Source organism: Heterocephalus glaber, unplaced genomic scaffold (assembly GCF_053883595.1).
Source record: "Heterocephalus glaber isolate CG9 unplaced genomic scaffold, H.glaber_assembly_v1.0 deba00001004, whole genome shotgun sequence".
NCBI classification, from domain to species: Eukaryota; Metazoa; Chordata; class Mammalia; order Rodentia; family Bathyergidae; genus Heterocephalus; species Heterocephalus glaber.
The window spans coordinates 2,033,827-2,052,619 of NW_028258179.1; the positions used below are offsets into that span (position 1 = coordinate 2,033,827).

The following is an 18,793-nucleotide window of genomic DNA, read 5'->3' on the forward strand; positions in this document are numbered from 1 at the left end:
ATACATTTATTGAATATTATTTAATATTTAAATAGGTATATACCTGAATATTTTTCATTATATCTATATTCCTGGTTATAAGAAAAAAATCAAATTAATATTGTCTGCCAATATTTAAGTATCACGTATAACTTTCATTAGACAATGACATATTTCAATACAAGAGAAAATAAATTCCATTCTTTTAAACCGATTCTTAAAAGGGGAACTTCCTCCCTCCACCTTTGGCCTGGGAAGTACTGAGTTTATATGACAAACTGCGTCATGCACAGTACATTTTGTTACTGGAAAATGAATAGGTTTCTTGTTCTGCCCAGGGTTACCAGGTGCCAAACATTTCTAGAACAACAGCCCCAGCAGGACAGCCAACCCTGGGAGCTAAATTCACTTCATTGTTTAAAGAGTGGTGGTTTCCATTGTGAAGAAATGAAAATTCTTTTCATATCATGGGTGAATTTGGAGAACAAGCATTTCAAATAATTCTACTTTAACACAAAGGTAGAGAGCAGGTAAGAACATACTTCAGGAACTTTAACTTTGAAAGTACTACACGAGAGTAACAGAAAGTACTCTCTGTAGGCAATATCTATGTATGAAATAGCACTTCCTGCTCCAAAAGGGAAATAAACCAAGATGGCAGAGGAAGCAGGGGGCTCTGTGTGAACATGATCCTATTTCCCCATCCCCTGCAAAGTACAGGTAGATAGTTAATAAATATTTCTATTTAAGCAGTGATATAATCTGGGAGTTTTAAGGTGATATTGGCGCTGCATTGTAGAGGCTTTATCCAGATAATTTTTTCTCCTCTAAAAAGAAATCAGACCCCAGTTATGGTAAGACTTCCCCTGGCTTAATGCCCTATTAGATAATATCACAAATTCTCTTATCATTCCCATAATGCTGCACATATTTTTATTCATTATGTCCCTGGAAAAGACATGACCAGTTGTCTGACTGCCAAGCTGATCTGTCAATTGTGAAAGGATAGAAAGCCAACATTTCATGATTCGTGCCAGGTACTATACAAGGTGGTTTACCCTTATTTGTCATGATAATTCTTCCAGGTATGGGTTATCATTTTTCTTTCCACATTCTTATAAGATTCAGCAGCAGATTAGGGCATCAAAGACCCATTTTTTTCTGACATAAACACGTTTAAATTTTCATTTTCACTGAGAATATAGCATAAATCTAGCTTTCAACAGTTTTCTCCCACTTTCACATAGCTTGCAGATGGCTTGGATGGAAGGGTAGTTTGGAAAATCTGAGCAAGAAGGATACTTGGGCAATGTAGTCTTTAGTTTTCTAGCTTCCTACGTGCAGTAAGGCTAGGTACAAAGGAGTTGGAATGGATTTGATGGAGCCAATGTCTACATCTTCTCAAGGACCACTTCTTTGGTTACTAGACATCAATGCTCACCCCTTTCCTGCCACTATTAAGACTTTAAATCATAGCAACAGCAAGAAAAATGCTCTCATGGTTGTAATGAAGCCATTCCTCATGCAAATGCAAAGTTGAAAGTTCAACTTCTCCCCCAAAGAAGAGAACTCAAGTTTCATCATTTGCAGTATTCATCTCTGCGGAATGGTGCTTCCTCCTTTATTTTAATCACTCTCCCATTTTCTTATATTCTAACCAGAGTTATGAGGTTAATAGCCACCAACAAGCCCCATGAAAAATAGCAGAAAAGGACTGAAAGAAAAAATGAGAAGCAACATGGAAACAAGAAATACTTCTGCTATAATAATGAGCAATGTCTAATTCTGTAATTGATCTGAAGCTTTGCTTGGTATTGCTGTTTATTCTTCATTATCCATGGCCAATTATGTGTTCTTCTTTGCCTTCACTGGGTTAGAGTCTCTCTTCAGGAGATAAAAGAAACCTTTATTAATTAAGAGCACAAAGCCTAGGGGAGGTCCTTCTTATATTAGTAACCATCAACTTCCCTGGACTTTTACCACTTCTCAGAGCACAAAAATGGGCTACCCCGCAGAATTACTGGGATTAAGGGATATTCTCCCTTTGACTGCATAATTTCACAGGAGCTCCATTTCCCCTGCTAATGGAAATAATATTCCAGTCACTGTGGTAACTTTTTTTTTTGTCTGTTTACCTAAGGACACAAGAAACCTGAAACTGCCAAAGAGAAATCTGTAGCTGCCTCAGTTTAACAAAGTGTTCCTCTCCACCTAGCCCTGGAAATGAATGACATGTATGCCAATAGCTTCTGGGTTATGAGGCACATGGCAGAATGGGGAATTTTTGATTGACTGGCTTCATTCTTGTGCCTGGACATGAGTTCCTTGTTGTTAAGCAATATTGCTTGGATACCATGATGATGAATAAAGCAGACTGTGTTTCAGGAAGGAGCACTGTAGGGAAAGATGGAAAATTCCTATCCATCATAAGATTTTTTTTTCCAGAGGGCAGTCTTTGTCTCCTCAATGATGGGGCATAAGATTCTGATGAGTGTCAGTCTGGCCCTCCAGGATGTGGTACAAGAAGGGGCTTCTAGTTGGTTAATGCTGAGGGCAATTTGGACAGTCAGCAGTGGCAGCAGACAGGTCAGCCTTGCTGAGAGGAAGCCCTCTTGGCCCATGCCTTATCGTCATTCCTACCTCTAAAGCCAATCGATTCATAAACCCACTGAAAAAAAAGTGGGGTTGGTGGAGATGAGAGTGACTGACACCTCCAGCTTGGTTTTATTTTTCTATGGATTATTAATAACTCTACTCCAGTGGAGACCTTTGATGAGCATTCATGAGACATACATATTCTTACAATCTGGTTCCTTTCTGAGATGTTCTTCTGCTTTCTTCTTCCTTGTCAAGTTCCAATTTTTTCCTTCTGAGTCACTGAACATTTGTCCAAACTATAGCAGCTGCCCACGTATGAGAGGCCATCTCCTCTATTCCAAGCAAGGTGGGCTTTGACGTGCTGTTGCAAGTTTAGTCCTAAGCATGGTTTTCTACTCTCCACTGTTCTTCAGGGCCACCTGTGTCTGGCACTATAATTTTACAATAGCCCACTTCCTATTTCTGAAGACATGTTTAAGAAATACACACACATAGCCGGGCATGATGGCACATGCCTATAATCTCAGTGCTCGGGAGGCTGAGACAGGAGGATCACTGCAAAGTTGAAGGCCAGCCTGCGCTGCATAATGAGCTGAAGACTAGCCTGCACTGCAAAGTGAGATCCTGTCTAAAAATAAATACACACACACACACACACACACACACACACATTTTTTTCTGCTCCAAACAACTGGTGGGAGCTTTCCATGGAGTTGCAGGTGTGGCAGAGGAAAAAAATGTTGATGTATCAAGGTAGGCACCTTTGGGGTTTATACAGCTGACGTGTGCTTCAGGATTTTCTCTAATGAGATTCTTTGCATGCTGTTCCCACCTAGCATCCCACTGATTTTTCTGGAGCTCAGGAATTGATAAACCAGGCTACATCAAGATCAGGATAAACACCTCTGTTCACTAGGTCACCTGGTGTCCTTTGGTCAGATGTGCAGCCTCTGCCAGGGCCCTGCAGCAAGCCATGAACTATGTTTTAAACAGAAGAGCTACTTAAAGGAGTGGAGATGGTTATGTTTCAAACTCTGTGGTCTGAGCTGGATTCTTTTCTCAAGGTTTGCCATGGGATCTACACAGCATCCTGAACAACCAGAGACCCTTTGACCCACCAGGAGTCATGTGGCAGAGCTGCTTGCATTGCAGCCTGGACCAGCTGAAAGCCCTCATTGTGCTCAGTGCCACTCATGTGAGTTGTCCCTGAGTTGAGGGTGTGGACTTAGAGTATCTTCACACTGTCACCAAGCTGTGCTACTCAAGGGGATGGTAGCTAGCACAGTGTCTTGTTTTTTTGTTTGTAGGGTATTTACAAGAAGCCCAAGAAGCCCTGTAGGCTCTCAGAAACATCTCTGAAGTAGCAGATCCTTGCATTCAGTGGGGTTTGCCTTTGCACCGCTGGCAGCCATGGTCATACTGGGCACTGCTGCTTCTTGTTCATAGCATCTTATCAGCATGGTACCATTCCCCAGAGAACCAGCGAGGCCTCCCGCACTCTGCTGAGTGATCTGGGTCCCTGGATGAGATCAGCTCTCTGTATCCCGTCCTGTAGTAATCACTGACCCAGTAGGTCAGCCAGTCACTCAGACTCCCGTCTTTGAGAATCTGCTGCATCTAATCGCTTCTATTACCAATTAATGATTGCACAGAGATCAGTAGTACCCTGAACTTAAGTGAATAAAACAGAGAATCAGAAGTTTTCCAAACCACTGCAAGGCCAGAAAAACAGCTTCTGAGAAGGACTTTGAGGTGGGTCAACCAAAACGACATTATAGAGCTACTTAACCGAGTTTGTGCTCAACTCTGCTGTGACCAGGGGGCAGGGAGCCAGGGTGGCAGCACGGAGCTGGTGGCTGTGAGACCACAGTGCTGCCAGGATTCCCATGGCCTGCACAGGAAGGCCCAGACCAGATGCAGAGAACTGTGTACAACTGCTGCAGAAAAAACCGCACTGCTCCCATGACAGAGACTGAGCTCGCCAGGTGTAGCACAGAATACGCTTCTTCATGTTGCTTCTGCTTCCCAATGGCACCTGGGTCACCTGCGTGTCACTGCTTGATGGAAGTCAGGCCGCACTGGGAGCCCTGGTTGTGAGGATGCACACAGTCTCCAGAAGATGCCAGCCCACCATGCAGGGGGATGGAGAAGACCGGAGTGAGCCAACCTGCCGGGTCAACCAACAAAGCCATGTGAGCATTTTGGAAAGAGAGATTGGAGAGAGGAATATCAGAAAGGCAGGAAAAAGCAAAAAACAAAACAAAACAAAACAAAAAAAACCAAACACCTTCAGAAAGAAAGAGAATCAGAAAGACAGAGAGAGGAGGGAGAAAGGATTTGGAATCCAATTTTTGGTAGAGTAGCCAAGATACACTCAGATGTATCTTCCCATAATTACCCACAAATATTGCTGTTTTGAGGTGCTATCCAGTCCATATGGTGAATTCCCGGGAAAAGAATAATAGCAATGGTAGAACTATAGACCTCACAAAATTTTTATTTTCCTAAGTATTTTGCATACAATCCCTTAGAAAACAAAAGGAAACACGGCAAGCTGATTTGTCCTTTCTGGTTTTTAGTGATCACATACTCAATTTAATTGATACACACAGTCCACATCCTGGCAGAGAGCTGTCCAAGCTATTATTGTCTTGCCATCTCTTAGATATTATGGTGAGTGCTTCAGGGACCATGTGACTTTGAGCTTACTGCAGACACACCTAGAGAAGTAGTATTGTAAGCAGCTCTTCATTCATGGCACAGAGGTTACATTCTTCAAAGGAAAAAAAAATAAGAGTTTAAATTTTAAATAAAAAATGTAGACTAAAAGACAAGGAAGAAAGTTGCTTACTATGAGGGGTGATCAAAACATTTGATGACTGCTTAAAAAACCATTACAGTAAAAGACACATTGCCATTAATCTCCATGAAAAGACTCCTCCTTGATTTGCACACATTTATCCCATCGTTCTTGCCACTTTCTGAAGCAACTCTGCAAGTCCTCTTTTATAAGTGTCTTTAGTTGAGGTGTTGTGGCTGTCTCAAGGTCCTGAATTGACCTACAATATTTACCTTTCATGGCCCTTTTGACTTTGGGGAAGAGCCAGAAGTTGCTTGATGCCAGATTCAGTGAATAAGGTAGTTGAGGGCATTGTAATTTTTTTTTGGTACTGGGGATCAAACTCAGGACCTCGCACTTGCCAGGCAGGTGCAGTGCCACTGAGCTACATCCCCAGCCCTCTGTAATGCTTTTTTTTGCTTAAATTCTTTTACTGGTACATTTTAGGTATACAATATGTTTACATTTATCATTGGCTGCTTGTACCTGTATTGTTTTTATTAGAAAGAAATTGCTGTAAACGTCTTGAATCAATTTCATGGGGGTTCCCATGAAAAGATATGAAAAAAACCTTTCAGAACCGGTCAGAAAGTGTCAAGAATGATGGAATCAGTGTGTTTGTAGTGAAGAGGATTAATGGCAATGTGTCATTTACTGTAATAAATTTAAAATATTTATTTACACATTCACCAAATTTTTATCATATCTCATAAAAGTAGTATAAAAAGCCATAAACAGAGGAAACTTCTTAAACTTTTAAAACACTTTGAATAGTAGTTTCTCATCTATAAAATGGGGAGAATGGTCCTTCATAGAAGTTTTTGAGGATGAAATCAGGTATAATTTGTGCAGTACACTTAAATCAGTGCCAGGCACAAAGCACACAGAAAAATATTAAGCATTACTATTATTATTAACATTAGTAGCACATTTGTGTCTCATTAGCAGGGCTATTTACATCATAGATTTTCATTTGTTATAGTTATGTCAGCCACAATTCTCACTATTCAATTTATATTAAAAAGCTGTATGTTTTTCTCAAATGCATTAAATTATGACTAAGAGTACAGAAGTAATAGGAAAGTTAAATGCAATAGACAATAGCAAATCTATCTTACCAATTATTTTGAATTTTTATTTCAACAATACATAGTAATTGTATGTACCGATGGGGTCCAGTGTGACATTTCAATACATGTATACAGGATACTTCATCAAGTTTGAGTATTCTTCAAAACAAAGAGAGTGACACCTCCAGATTATAAAGAATTTCAAGGAATACATGCAAAATTATATGTAGGAAAAATCAAACAAGAACCAGTCTTCTCTGTTTTGGTATAGCCAGGCAATCACCTTCAAAGATAGATTTCAGGAAGCCAAGTGAAGCAGTTTACTTGGCTCTATACTCATATTATTTGGTTCTACCTGGGCTGTAGTCTTTCAAAGGAAAATTATTATTGCTCATATATAATATATGTACACTGCTGCCCCCTACTGCCAATCCGCGATTTAGTAGATCGGTAACTATCCTGGACTGTAGAAATCCCTCAAGGTGGTAGATGATTAGATGGCTAGATACGTTATGAATATCAACACATTCTCAGTTATGCAGGTGGATAACTTCAGGACGACAATGTTTAAAGAAAAAAATTCTAAGTGAGCAGAAATTGGATATACAGTGTACTGTGTTTACATCATTTACATCATAGTCTCATAAAGGAGTTGGACATTTGAGCACACAACTGTATTCTTAGCATTCTTAGATGTTGAGGCAGGAGACTCAAGGGTAACTTAGTGAGACTGTATCTCACAATAAAACAAAGACCAGTAACAAGAACAACAACGGTTGAGGATATAGCTTAATACAAAGATTCTAGGTTCAATCTACAGTTCTACCAAAAAAACCAAAAAACCAAAAAAACAAAAACAACCAAAAAACTTCAGGATAACTTGCTTCATGATATTTTTTCCCCCAGTACTGTAGATTGAACCCAGGGCCTTCACAGTGAGCTACATCACAAGCCTTTTAAAAAACTTTTTGAGACAGAGTTTTTCTAAGTCATTGAGTTGCCTAATTCAATAGAGTATAGTATCATATTACATACTTCTCACTTGCCTAAGGATAAAAATTCAAAACATGAAATGTGATTCCTACTGGATGTGTACTGCTTTTGCACTACTGTAAAATGAGAAAAAATTTGAAAAAATTGTAAGGTGAACTATCCTAAGTGGGGACCACCTATACATGAGTGATGTCTGAACCAAATAAGGAAGAGCAGAGGGGCAAAGACATCTGTGTGAGCACAGTCTAGCATGGCACCTCAGCACCCCTCTGGGCACTTTTGAGGGCTCCCATGGATGGCTGGGCAGTCTGGTTGGCTCACAAAGCCCTGTTAGGGAGTATAAGTGGAGTACAGTCTGACTTGCTCAGCTTGAGACTTCCAGCTGTGGTAATGTCCCTGCTAAGCCTGGAACTGGAGACCGTGGAAGTGTGAAGGTGACTTCTTTCCATAATCTGTCCCAAAGCATGGCTTATATTAGTGGTCGCACTGCACAAAGTATTATTGCTGAATGGGTTTACCTGCTTGCGTATATTCACAAGCCTATAAGGGGCTCCAGAGGACTGACTCCAACCAATCCCTGTGCCACCACCACCAACATATGAGGAATGACCCAGATAGCTGGGCTGAGGGAAGAGGAAGGGAATCAATTCATCAGAGTTAGCTGCAGGAGGTCAGGAGAGAATGTCTTTGTAATTTTGGGATCCAATAAAAAAAAAGAATGATGCTGCTATGGTTTGGATCTAAAATGCCCCCCAAAAGCTCATGTTCAGAAGGGGTGCCTGGTAGGAGCAGGCAGGTCACTAGGGAAGTGACCTTGAAGGACGTACTTCTGACTCCATATCGTTTTTGCTCTCTGCTTTCTGGCTGCCATGGGTTGAGCAGCTTTCCTCTGCCACATCCTCTATGATGCCATTTCTCCTTGGAGACAACTGACCATGGACTGAACCTTTGGACAGCATGAGTCTAAATAAAGCTCTCCTTTTAGTATGGGTGTTAGGTATTTTGTTCCACTCAAGGGAAGGTGACTAATACTAATGCTAAACTTCTCTGAGGTGCTACTGGAATTCAAAATGCCGCCCAAAGAAGTTTTCATGTGTTTTGGAAATGGGTGGAAACTGAGTAGAAATGGCAGCCGAATGCACTCAGTAGATAGCTCCCTAATTTATCCTCTCAAACTGGCAATTTTAGGTATTTGAAAGTTCATTGAATCTAAGAGCTGGATGCGGACATTCAAAAGAGTAATAGGTCCTTTAAGTGTTGTGATAGAGTGGAGATCTTAGAAGTGGTAATGCAGTACATTATCTAGCTGGCAACAGAAGAGGGGTACAATGATATCTTAGCAAACAACTGTATCACAGTGTGAGGGAGCCAACCCTGAAAAACTGAGGAGGAGCAGAGGACCAAGGAGAACCAAAACTGAAAATTTACAGCCTTTTCTTAATCAATCCACAATAAATGGCTATTGAATAAGGAAGTTCCCAAGTTGCAATCTGAATATTTTGATGTTGCCATCGACATCAGAAAGATTTCTGGGAACACAGACTCAGCAGTTACTTCCAACCACTTCACAAGTGCCCCCTGTGAAGCCAGAATTATGTTCAATGTTGGGCAATTTAAAGTATAGTCTGCAGAATTTCTCTAGATCTCTGGCAATGCTGGTGGATTTGGTAAGATTACTCATAGCCCTCGTTATTTCCCAGAGCAGAATGTGGAAAATGTCATAGTGTTGACAGGCACAGAGCAGTAGCTCCAGGCAAATGTTGCCTGTACATGATGTGCTGAGATTCACATCCACTCAGGTCTTAGACTCACATCCACTCTTTTAGCATTTTGTTTTAGGGCCTCCTGGAATCCAGGTGAGAAGGAAGGTCACAGCCTCCCTCGGGGCCTGGGATTCTGAGCCTAAGTTGGTCTCTATAACATGGTTTTACAGACCTTTTGGATTTCTAGGGCCTGGAAAACTTAAATCTGAGTTAGGAAAGTATTAAAATGAGAAAAGCAAGAGGGCTGTATGGTTAAAGATTTGATGAGGGGTAAATAGATTAGCAGGAATCATAGCTACCACACACCCAGATACAAAAAGGAAAAAAAAACTTTGTTGAGGGGGGAAGCCCATAAAAAGTATCTCTGAAAGAAGTGACTGAGGAGTCACTGGGGCTGTGTGAGTTTACCTGGAAGTGGTCCAGAGTTCTTGTCAGCATACAGTTTGAAGTAGAAATCGCACAATAAGGACACTCTGGAGTCTGAGATATGAAATTTGCATCTACTCACCACGCACTGTGGTATGAAATCAAATCGAGCACATGGACACGATAACTCTAGCCTGATAACACTTTAAGAAGGCTGAAGTGGGAAGCTTATCAGGCAGTAGGAATGACAAGAATACAAACCTAGAGGAGGAAGAAGTAAGTTATGGTATGAAGGAGCTGAATGGAATGAAATAAAATCACTCGCGGTTGGGTAACTAAAAGTTAGAAAGATAAACGATCTACTCAAAGGTCATGGATGAGAGACTAGGGTTGAAATGTCAGTCTTCCAACTAGTAACCCACTGTTTTTTTCACCTTTCCACATTTATTCTCTTGTGAGAACACAGACATGCAGAGTGCACTAAATCATGGAGTCATGGTCTCATAAGGAAATTTTATCTTGTCCTGTCTCTCAGCCAGTTCAGTAAGGTGTTCTAGAAGCTGTGCAAACTACCTCAGCCAGAACACTTCCAAGCCTGAGAAATTCCCTGCGCTTCTGGAGATAGCCTGTGTCAGTTAGCTTCCTGTTACAAATACATGAGGTAAGTCAACTTAAAAAGGAAAGGTTTGTTTTGGCTCACAGTTCTGAAGGTTTCAGTCCGGGATCAGCTGGGCTGGCCATTGTGTTGGACTTATGTTGAGGTAGCACAACACAATGAGGAATGTGTGATGGAGCGAATCTGCTCACCTCATGTCCAAAAAGCAAAAGAGCAACAGAAGGGGTTAGATTTTTAGTATTTCTTTTTAAAATTGTCCATCAATGCCCTCCGTAAGACCTCCCAGCATGCTCCACATCTTAACGGTTCTACCACCTTCTAATAGCACCAAGCTGGAGCCAAGCTTTGAAGACATGGACCTCTGGGGGACATTTCTGGCCCAAACTACTACACAGTCTAATCCATTATTGCATGAACTGGTACAAGATTATTTATATTGAGCTAGTACCTGTGTCCTTGCATCTGGCTCTCTTAGCCCTGCTTTCTAGTTGTATACTTACTCAATTACATCCTCTTTCAAATGGATCTTCTGACTTCTCAAGCATTACTTATTAATCAATGACCTGTTGTGTGCCAATTGTGGAAAGAGCATCATGTCCATTACAGTTCATCTCCTTCATCTTCTGGGCATTCCTGGTCCTTCTATAGTTTTTTATTTTCATTCTTCTCCGGAATATCCCTAGCTTGTTAACTTATAGATTCCTCTCCTCCCTTCTAAATCCCCTTAGCCATTTCTTTAAGAAGACAAAACTATTAGGATCTTACAAAAAGTATTTATTGTAGGCCTTAAGAATGTAAGCTAGGTAATGTGAAATAGGAAGAAAAGGGGCAATGGGGAAGGAAGTAGGAGGGCTAGGGGAAAGGATAGAAGGGAATGGGATTAATATGAGAAAATGGAAAAATAGGAACAAAATCTATGTAAATAGGGAGGAATGGAGGGGTTGAAGGGAGGGCTGGGCAAGGGTGAAAAATAAGAACCAAGAGAGACTATGCAAAGGTGCAAATTTCCAATGATGAATGTCATTATATTGTATACCTAAAATGTACCAATGATTAGAATGAATAATCAATAATGCAAAATAAGAAGAAAAGGTCCAAAGGGGTAGGGGTAGTGGGAGGGGGAGGGAAAAGGAAAGAAGGGAAAGGAAAAATGATGAGAAATGGAAAAAATGGAAATAAAGTCTTTGTAAATAGGGAAGGGTGGAGCGGGTGAAGGGAGGGCTAGGAATGGGGGAAAAATAAGAACCAAGATGCATTATGTAAAGGTACAATTCCCAATGAGAAATGTAATTGTGCTGTATACCTACAACGTACCAATAAAAGAATTTAATAAAAAAAACCCATCAATACTCAGACCAAAAAAACAAAAAAATGTAAGCTAGTTTTGATTATTGATATCATCTTTACTAATATTAATAACATAATTAGAAGCTGAGTTTGTTATCTAGTATCACACAAAATATTCAAAATTGCATGGAAGTGATTATTGGAGCACCGTGGAGCTAGATTATCGATGTAAACAGAAATAATATACATCATCCCTAATACCTATAGAGCATTTCCAAATGAGCCAGACTTGTAGCAACAACTTTATGACTTAGATACTATGATCATTTCTATTTTTCTAATGAGGTAACTGAAGCCCAAGGTGTAATGGACTTCTGCCAAGGAACCGCGGGACAAGTCAGACATTCTGTGCTAATGAATTCCAGGTAGCAAAGCTGTTGATTATCATCCATGCTAGTGACAACTGCATTTCCCAGCAATTGATTGATAACCGAATGTAAATTTGGGGCCCCTTCCCAACACTTGCCATATTTCTAGCCCACCTCAACTCTGAATTTTTTTCCTATAAATGATTCCCTTGAGATGATTTTTTTCAGATTTAGATCCTTATAACAGTAGCACCTCTGGCACCAGTAGATCTTCAATACATATTTATCAAATGATTGAATTACTGGCCCTGGCCCTCTCAGTATTTGTGTCCTGGTAAGATCAGATGTTTCCGAGTCATGCCGCAGGAGTGGAGGAGGATAGAGGAAAAGAGAAGTGTCACCTGTGCCCTGCATAATGACTTTGTCCAGGAGGATTGGGCCAAATGGTATTTACCAAGCCGGGTGGTAGATGGAATCACTACTCTTATGCCACTGCGCTCAGCTTTAACGCTGAATCTGGATCCTCAGGCTGACGCCTTCTCTTTCCTCCTTCTCCTCTTCCTCTGCCTCTCCCACTTTTAGAGGTTACCCTCCACTCCAACTCACCCTCCTAGGGACTTTTTTATCCTTTTGTATTAGTCATCTTTTCCGTCAGTGGGATAAAATACCCGACACCCACAACTTAGAGGAGAAGATGGTTTATTTTGGCTCACTGTTTCAGAGGCTTTGGTCCATGATCAACTGGCTTCCATGGAGGAACTTCACGGTGGAAGGGCACGATGAAGGAAAGCTGCTCAATGCATGGCAGCTGGAAGCAGAGAGAAAAAAGCAGGCTGAGAAGAAGGGACCTGGGACAAACATACATCCTTCCAGGTCACACTCCCAGTGACCCACTTCCTCTAACGAGGCCCTCACCCTTAACAGCACATTCAGCTATGAACTCATCAATGGATTAAGCCACAGATGGGTTTAATTTCCCCATGATCTAATCACCTTCACAAAGCCCCATCTCTGAACACATGAGCTTTCAGAGGGTCATTTTTGATCCAAATCATAATACCTGTCCCCAGCCTGTCCACTGGCTTCTCTCAGTGACTGGGACAAGCATGCACACTTCTCACAAGCTCCTGGGTTCCCCGCTGTTGCTATTTTAGGGGACACACATTGACAACTGATGCCCAGAGAGTGCAAACCACTAACTGTAAGGCTGCTAATTATCAGTTTCTGGTGGTCTAAGGCAGGTCCGAGTGGGAATGTTTTAGTTCAAGCTTCTGGAACAGAGTTCCGTAAACTTGCTGGCTCAGAAGCAACAGACATTTATTTCTCATGGATCTGGAGGCTGAAGTCTGAGATCAGGGTGTCACCACGGCCAGTTCTGGTGAGGCCCCTCTTCTGGGTTGCAAATTGCCAACATCACATTGAATCTTCATGTGGCAGAGAGGGGGCTAGAGTTCTCTGGTGTCCCTTTTATAGGAATTTCACCCTTATAATTGCCTCTGAAAGGTCCCATCTCACGCCACTACACTGGGGGCTAGAATTTCAATATAGGAAGTTTGAAAAGGACACAGGCTATTGAAGAGTAGAAACCTGGAGTCAAGTATTACATTTGTGTACGTAAATCCCTATGAATGTCAACTGTTGATCCAGCGAGGATGCTGTCCCTTGACGAGAAGTGTAATAAAACTTTCAAGAAGGTCTCTAAAGTAGCCATGTGAGGAAGCTATAACCTGGGATGAGCACCTTTCATCTGCTCAACATGGTTTTGTTTTTGTGGATATTTGTGCATTGTTCATAACGAATGGCTCTTCCCAGCAGGTGATTTAGAGTGGAACAATTCCTTACTCAGGTTGGGGAATCATGGAGCAGCTTCTGCCCATGAGTAAATGACGAGTCAACTAAGCTTAGAAGCAACCACAAGTGTTCAAGAACTTCACTTGCTCCTCTTTGGATTCTCACTTCATTTGTATATAATTCTAGTTTGGGGAAGAGGCGATCTTAAACTGGGTACCTGACAAGGATTCTGAATCACCAGATTAGGACTTTAGGAACCTTCTTTTCATATGAGGGTCCAGATCCTTTGAAGAAACTGCTAGGAGTCTGCAAACTGTGAATGGAGGTCAGTGCATGTGGGCTTCCCTGATAAATTACACTCCAGTGAGGATCAGTGCTGGACCGGCTGACCTCTGGTAGACTTTGGCCCCGAAAAGACTGGACCTCACCTCCAAGGGGCTCAGCTCCAGAGTTGTAAAGAGGGCTCTGAATAGGGTCAGAAGGTGGACACCCCTCAGGAAGCTTTGTAACCAGTTACATGGAAACTTGGCACAAACTAGAAACATGAGAGAACCTGTCAGAGGCAGAGCTAGGATTGTTTGAAGCAGCAACTCCTGTATGTTTTTTCAGGGAACCAGGGAAATTCTTCACCTGCAACTGGAAGCGAAGTGCCAGTCAGGTAGCACAGCAACCTGTGGAAACACAGGGGTGTGAAGGCTGGGTAACAATGATGGGGTCCTTTGGTCCCATAGAGAGAGGAAGATGGAGATGAGATTATGGTGAAGCAGGAAGTAAAACTAAGGTAGTGTTTGATTTTTTTTTTCAGTACCAGGGATTGAACTCAGGACCTTGCACTTGTGAGGCAGGTGCAGCACCACTGAGCTAAATCCCCGGCCCCTACTAAGGCACTCTTAACAAAATAAAAGTAGACCCAAACAGTTCTGCAATTCCATCTATATCCCGGATATTCTGAAGCCTGGCTTGGCCTGCAGGAGACAGAAGCCACTTTTTATTTTTTAAGAATTTCAAGCTTAAAGGAGAAGTTGCAAGAATCACACTTGTAACTCTCCAAAAGGAATCCCTTACCTACATTCAACCTTGTGTTTATTAGCTTTATAAATTTTATTGATCTATCAAAATGCATTCATACATGTCTACACTTATGTAATTTTTTTCAAAATCATTTGAGAATTGATTAGACATCACTCCCCTTTTATCTCAAAATAAATCAGTGTGTCTTTCCTAATAAAAAGGACATTTTCTTACATAACCACAGTACAATCAAAAACAAGCAAATGTTGCTTCAGCTATGAGCTGAACCACAATTCCTATTCAGATTTCATTCATTGTCTTAATGGTGTCTTTTATAACTAATTATTTCTGGTCCAGTATACAAGATCACCCAGTACATTTAGTTGGTTTATCTATTCAATGTGTTCTTTCTTGACTTTGAAATTATTTTGTACAATTTTCTCAGCTTGGTTTGCTCGGGCTTGTGAGAGATAAAATCTATTAAGGGCAGCAAAATTAAGGATAGAGTTAATTGTGATTTACAAGTTAATTGTTTCCTTATGATCAGAATAAAGTAATGAATTCTGGGCAGGACTTTTGAGAAGTCCTGTGTTCTCTGCTCCTTTTTTTTTTTTTTTTTTTTGGTACCAGGGATCAAACTTGGAACCTTGTGCTTGCAAAGCAAGAGGCCGAACCACTGAGCTAAATCCCCGGCCCAGTGCAAACCCCCAAGTTGAAACTGTATTACAAATCTACTGTGATGAAAACAGCATGGTACTGGCAAAGAAACAGACCTGAGGACCAGTGGAACAGATTAGAAGATACAGAAACAACTCCAGACACACTCAGCCACCTCATCTTTGACAAAGGAGCCAAACACCCTCACTGGAGGAAAGATAGCCTCTTTAATAAATGGTACTGGAAAAATTGGGTTTCAACTTGCCAAAGATTAAAACTAGACCTATATTTCTCAACATGCACTAAACTGAAAGTGAAATGGATTAAAGATCTAAATATTAAAACAGAAATGCTGAACCAGCAGGAATAGAGGTTAGATAGAACTCTTGAAGACATTGGTGTAGGAAAAGATTTTATGAACAAAACCTCAGTTGACCATGAACTAGCACAAACAATCAACCAGTGGGATCTCTTCTTATTAAAAAGCTTCTGCACAGCAAGAGAAACCACCAGCAGTGTGAAGAGACAACCCACAATGTGGGAAAAAATTTTCACCTGCTGTTCCTCAGACAAAAGTCTACTATCTATAATCTATAAAGAACTTAAAAAAAATCAGACCTCCCAAATTTAAAGACTCAATCCAAAAATGGGCATCTGAAATGTGCTCAGTATTGGACATGCTCCTTTTTTTTTTTTTGTACCAGGGATCAAACTCAGGACTTTGCACTTGCAAAGCAGGTAGCAGAACCAATGAGCTAAATCCCCAGCTTTGGAATGCTGTTTTGATCACAGGGTTTATATGGTACTTGTCAGTTTTTTCCATGGTTAAATTATTTTTCCAAAGGCTGCTTGTTTTTTTTTCTTGGGATGGGGTCTCACTGTCTTGCCAGGCTGGCCTGGAGCCAGCAATCCTTTTGTTTCAGCCCTCTAGCAGTCGTGATTATAGGCATGGACTGCAGCACCCAGCCAAAGGCCAGGAGCTTAAAATCATAACGTGTGAACCAAATCCACCAACGATTTCCTCCTTTCTCTAAGATGAACTCTTTGTTCCTCTCTACTTAAACCTTTTCCTGGGAGTCTTAATGACCGGAGGCACTGTGAGTAGGAAGGATCTTAGATTTCACACGGTTTCCCGTCTCCCAAGTGTGGGATGGTAAGGCTCCAGAGACAAGACAGTGGGTCGCAAAGGCCGGCCTATTTTAGTGCTCCTACCTTCTGAGCACATCAGGTAGAAAGGCTCAGGTGGCTGCTAACCTGTCTTGTAAACATCTCAAATAGTTATTTTTTCCTTCTAAAAAAAAAAAAAAATTAAAGAAAGGGCGAGTCTTGGTTCAGAGTCTTTGTCAGACAAAACTAGTAATTTAACACCCCCTTTAAAAAAATTGCATGTATTTGAACCTGCTCTTTGAAAATTACATGAAATTTTCATTTATAACAGTGACACGATTTCCCTCTTAAATTACACTTTAACAAGTGAAGTAAAAGGAGTGAGTCGATTGAAGGAAATTTTAAGAACTCCAAGCTAACTCACGTATGGGGACGCAGTGGCCCGCTCCGCCCCTCGAGTCCCGCCGCCCGCCACCCGCGTCTTCCCTGCAGGCCACCAGCGCTCACCGCTCAGTGCGCCCGGAACTCGCCTGCGCACGCGCATCCGCGACCCGCTGCTGTTTGGCGGTTTCCATGGCTACGAAGCCCCTCTCTTTGAAACCCAAGAGCGAGAAAATGAAGCTCAAGAGCCTCCTGCTGCGGTATTACCCGCCAGGTACCGGCTGCCCACACCTGGGTTGGGGGGACTGGACTCCGAGTGGGAGAGTCTGGGTCGAAGGAGGGCGCGGGGACTCAGGGGGCGCCGGTGTCCCCGTGAGTGACTGAGAGACCCCCAGAGGGCCTTTCCTTTCCCAACTTCGGGTGCTCACACCGGAGATCCTGGGCTCACTCGGTACCACAAAACTTTTTGAGTGACTCTTTTAGGAAGTCTTTCAACTTTTAAGTGTAACGTTTCCTGGTTGCCTGGTTACTGAGGAATGAGGTCGCTGAGCTGGAGAGGTATCTGATGTCAGGAGAGACTGGCTCTGGAAGGGGAGGCAGCAGCAGGGTGGCATGGCCTTTTATTCTAAATGCATCAGCGTAATCAAGTCAAGATGTGTGGAGTGGGCCAAGACAAATCAATACTCAACAAAGCATGTTACATTAGTGGTTATGCTCTAGTTTGTGTGTCTCAGCCAGTCACCCCCTCTTTGCTGTGCTGGGGAGGAACTCGGGGCCTTGAGCGTGCTAGGAAGCAAAGCTACTCTCCCAGGCTCCTCAATATGATTTATCGAGAGAGCCAACTGCTTATAAGCGTTGCGTTCCTTGTGATATGACCTTAAAGAAGCCCGTAGTCCTCGACTCCAATGAATTAATTATGAAATAAGCCCATCAAATGCTATAGTTTTAGAGTAGGATATACCCTTCTGGTCCTCTTGTTTTATCCATGGTCACCTTTTGAGTATTAGTAAAGTCCACAGACAACACAGCTTGTTGGGGACAAAAATAGGAGAAGAACTCTTGGCTTCTAATTCAAAATTCATATTCAAAATAATAGAAATATATATATATATATAACCACAAAACGTGCCACAGAACAAAGATGACCAAAATACAGCTGCGTAATGGAGGGCTTGGAGAAGAGGTGGCCTAAAGATTTCAGACAAGAGTGAGATCACTTTGATCAAAGATAGTTTAATGAGGGTTGGGACTTGAGGGATTGAAAGGTAAATATCTCACTTTCCCCAGCAACATAGCCAATTGTTTAATAACATCTTTACCAAAATGTGTAGAAGATAGAGCTCTCATAATTCTTTTTCTCTCTGATCCCATCCAAATTTTATTGCTTTTTTAGACTGCACACTGTTCGTAGTTGGCATCACCACTTTTCCGGCAGAAACCTTGGAGGTCACCCTTTAATTCTCCCTTCTAGTCCCTCACTAACCTCTGCATTCTCTTTTCCATGGCATCAACACACTTTCTGTCAGCTCTACTTCCAAAACATTCTGTGAATCCATCAGATTTTCCCTCTTTCTGTGGCACAGTTTTCTAGACTCAACATCCCTTCCAGCTACCACCACAGTCCCTCCTCCATTCTGGCAGCCATTCCCTTACTAGGCTACTCAACTGGATTCACCCTCATCCCGCTACAGTCTCTGCCACTAGCAGCCAGTGGAATCTGAATCATGCATCTCTGATAGTCTCCTCTTATGCTTAGAGTAAAATCTAATCTGCAGGACTTGGCTCAGCCTGCTCTGTAGAATCTCACTCTTCTGCCGTTTCTGTACTTAAGACTTCTTAAACAGTCCTTTCAAGACTTAAAACAGGCCCTTTCACTCATTGTTTTTCCCTAGACCTTGGAAAGGTTGGCCTCTTTTCTCTCTTTCACATAGAGTGTAAACTCCAGGAGAACTAAGATTGTTCTTTTG

At 41.8% G+C, this 18,793-nt stretch overlaps 1 protein-coding gene and 1 long non-coding RNA gene across 4 annotated transcripts in view; one reads left to right on the forward strand and one right to left on the reverse strand.

The window, feature by feature from the left end:
* Positions 1-3,958: 3,958 nt before the first annotated feature.
* Positions 3,959-17,083, reverse strand: LOC147828548 (uncharacterized). 2 transcript variants are annotated; one of them, XR_015450556.1, is made up of 3 exons: positions 16,953-17,083; positions 12,593-12,687; positions 3,959-5,350 (listed from the first exon to the last, which is right to left on the reverse strand). It is a non-coding gene; the product is annotated as an uncharacterized LOC147828548 (long non-coding RNA). The 2 variants fall into 2 exon arrangements; XR_015450557.1 differs by lacking the exon at positions 16,953-17,083 and adding an exon at positions 14,301-16,946.
* Daw1 (dynein assembly factor with WD repeats 1) overlaps positions 16,956-18,793 on the forward strand; it is a 51,353-nt gene continuing 49,515 nt past the window's right edge. For both annotated transcript variants that reach the window (XM_021247075.2, XM_004868004.4), the window contains exon 1: positions 16,956-17,100. In XM_021247075.2, the coding sequence (XP_021102734.2) occupies positions 17,019-17,100 (82 nt within the window). In that variant the 5' untranslated portion in view covers positions 16,956-17,018. The remainder of the gene's footprint in view (positions 17,101-18,793) is intronic.